Source organism: Malus domestica, chromosome 05 (genome assembly GCF_042453785.1).
Source record: "Malus domestica chromosome 05, GDT2T_hap1".
Lineage (NCBI taxonomy): Eukaryota > Viridiplantae > Streptophyta > Magnoliopsida > Rosales > Rosaceae > Malus > Malus domestica.
Window position 1 is genome coordinate 12,467,430 of NC_091665.1, and position 2,721 is coordinate 12,470,150.

At 38.6% G+C, this 2,721-nt stretch overlaps 1 protein-coding gene across 1 annotated transcript; it reads left to right on the top strand.

Annotated features, from left to right (window-relative positions):
* The first annotated feature begins 286 nt into the window (after positions 1-286).
* On the top strand, positions 287-1,408 carry LOC103415379 (BURP domain-containing protein BNM2C-like). The gene has a single exon (XM_008353715.1). It carries the CDS (start codon positions 287-289, stop codon positions 1,406-1,408), a length of 1,122 nt encoding a protein of 373 aa, XP_008351937.1.
* The last annotated feature ends 1,313 nt before the right edge of the window (positions 1,409-2,721 follow it).

Consider the following 2,721-nt stretch of genomic DNA (forward strand, 5'->3'; position numbering starts at 1 on the left):
CACAACACAAATTTTAGAATCACTTGATCCTTACTTAACTAGTTTTCAACTACACGAGTCTTCAGATGTGCCTTACATAACTAGACTAAGTTCTCATTACTTACTAATTATGGAGACAAAGAAAGCAGAAAAGAAGTAAAGGCGCCTTATATAATGAGTTATGAAGCCAAAGAAGGCGCAAAAGAAGTTCAAACTCCCTATGTAATGGGTTATGAAACCAAACAGTCCTTATGTAATGGCTTATGGAATCAAAGAAGGCGCTTAAGAAGTTGAGACTCCCTATGTAATGAGTTATGAGAAAAATGAGAGCCCTAATTACATAACCAACCATGGAACCAAGGAAGCACATGAGTCAAAAGAAGTTGAGACTCCTTATGTAATGGGTTATGGAACTAAAAAAGGCGGGAAAGAAGTTGAGACTCCCTATGTAATGAGTTATGAGAAAAATCAGAGGCCTAATTACATAACCAACTATGGAGCCAAGGAAGCACATGAGTCAAAAGAAGTTGATGCGCCTTACATACTTGGATACATTTCTGCACGAGACACAAAGGAGCCAAAAGAAGTTGAAGCACCTTACATAACTGGGTACATTTCTGCACAAGGCACAAAAGTGCCGAAAGAAGTTGAAGCGCCATATATAACTGCGTACATTTCTACACACAGCGCAAAAGAAAAGGTCGGGACCAAGTGTAAACATCATAAGCATGTTAATCCACCTTCATTTGACACCAAACACTCACAAGAGCCAACATCAAAGGGCCACGAACACCATCATATGCATACACATTCATCGTCTCCAATGGATCACAATGAGGCATCCTGGCAAGGATTTTTCACATTTGATGATTTACACAAAGGTATGATAATGCCACTCAACTTTCCCAACCAAGAACATTCTCCTTTCTTACCTAAAGATGTAGCAGATTCCATTCCTTTCTCGACACCACAACTCCCACAGCTTCTTCAACTCTTGTCAATCCCACAAGGTTCTCGAGACGCAAACAACATGGCATATGCACTCGAACAATGTGAGATGAAACCCATCAATGGGGAGACCAAATTATGTGCCACTTCTCTTGAGTCAATGACAGATTTTGTTACCAAGATCATTGGTGCTGGAGTTCGCTTCAACATTCTCTCAACCACACACCCCATAACATCAACATCCATCACACAAAACTATATTTTGAAAGAGCCTAAAGAAGTTTTGGCTTCGAAAATGGTTTTTTGCCATCCGTTGGCTTATCCTTATGCAGTTTTCTTTTGCCATCATTTTGAGAAAGACACCAAGTTCTTCAAGGTTCGACTCAGAGGTGAGAATGGGGATAAGGTGGAAGCTATGGCTGTATGCCCGATGGACACTTCTGATTGGGTCCCTAACCACAATATATTTGGCCCGCTGTGAATCAAAGCAGGTGCCTCTTCTCCAGTTTCTTCCCTAAAAATCATCTTGTTTGGATCCCATCACCAACAACAGATACTATCTGAGTAAGTAGCTGGGGGTTCTATTGGATCTTAGTCTGGTGCACCATGTTTCGCTCATGTATGTAGAATAATGACCAATCACCAAGTTCTGGTAGTGTGGTCGAGCATTCATGCTAGCGTTCTTATTATCGATCTCTGCTTGTAATTGGTTGTTTGTTCATGTGTGTAAAATGACCCTCAAGTACATGAAGGTCATTTATGTATCAAGATGTTGGCACTTTGTTTTCACAACTCATTTTTGTAAACTGATGTGATGAATTAGATAACTACGCCAATACTTAATTAAACTTAAGAAAACAAAAAGAACCAAGCACACACTGACATAAAAATTGTGTATTTTCTTCAACTATTCATGGTCTTGTGGTCATGCGAGCCACCCTATATAAAGAAATCAACTATCCTTCGTAAAGTAAGAACTGAAAAACCAACAATTAGACTGCAAATGATCTCCGTACAAAGTGCAAGTCACTGACTTAAGCAAAGCAAAATCCTTGAGTCCCAAAGCTTACACTTCCTATTTGCAAACTTCACTTCATTACCCTTGATCCGCCAATCAAGTTTTTGAGGAATTTTCTTAGGTCAACCCACAATTGACACATCCTGACCCGAGTATCCATGTGGATAACAAAATCAAGGCATGCTAGCAATATCCGAATGGTGAAGAAGCCATAAAGTGAAGGTGGTTTGTAAAACAGTAAGGATAAATTAAAACAAGAGTGAGCAGTGTACGGTATGAGTCCTTATTACTGAACACGCATTGTTAGAGAATAGGTAAGTGTCGTAGAATTAAAAAAATATATATTCTCATCCTAGATAGGATGGATATTAATACAAAATAACGGAAAACAACTTCCTAGATTATCGAAAATGAAGGTCAGTGAGTGCCAGTAATCCTTGTCTCCACCAAAATACAACCACTAAGCCCCCCTGAAAGGGCACAAAATAGAACGTGAATGACAAAAATTAAGAGTTTTCTAAAATCGTTTGCTTTTCGAAAAATAGTAACCCCTAGTTGTAAAATCCCATATAGTTTTCAAAATCATACTAAATCATAAGTACGAAAAATCAAGGTACATAACACAATAGTAGTAGTCTCAAGGTACAGGTACATCGCAAATATCTTGATAATAATATGATATGCTCATAAAAAACATACATGCATACAGTACATGCATAAAGTAGCTACATGAACAGACTAGGTACTACATACATGTGAAGCTGGCGCTAAACACA

What these genes read in the sequence shown, in the direction of transcription:
- LOC103415379 (XM_008353715.1), top strand. Translation starts at nt 287, where the DNA reads ATGAGTTATGAGAAAAATGAGAGCCCTAATTACATAACCAACCATGGA.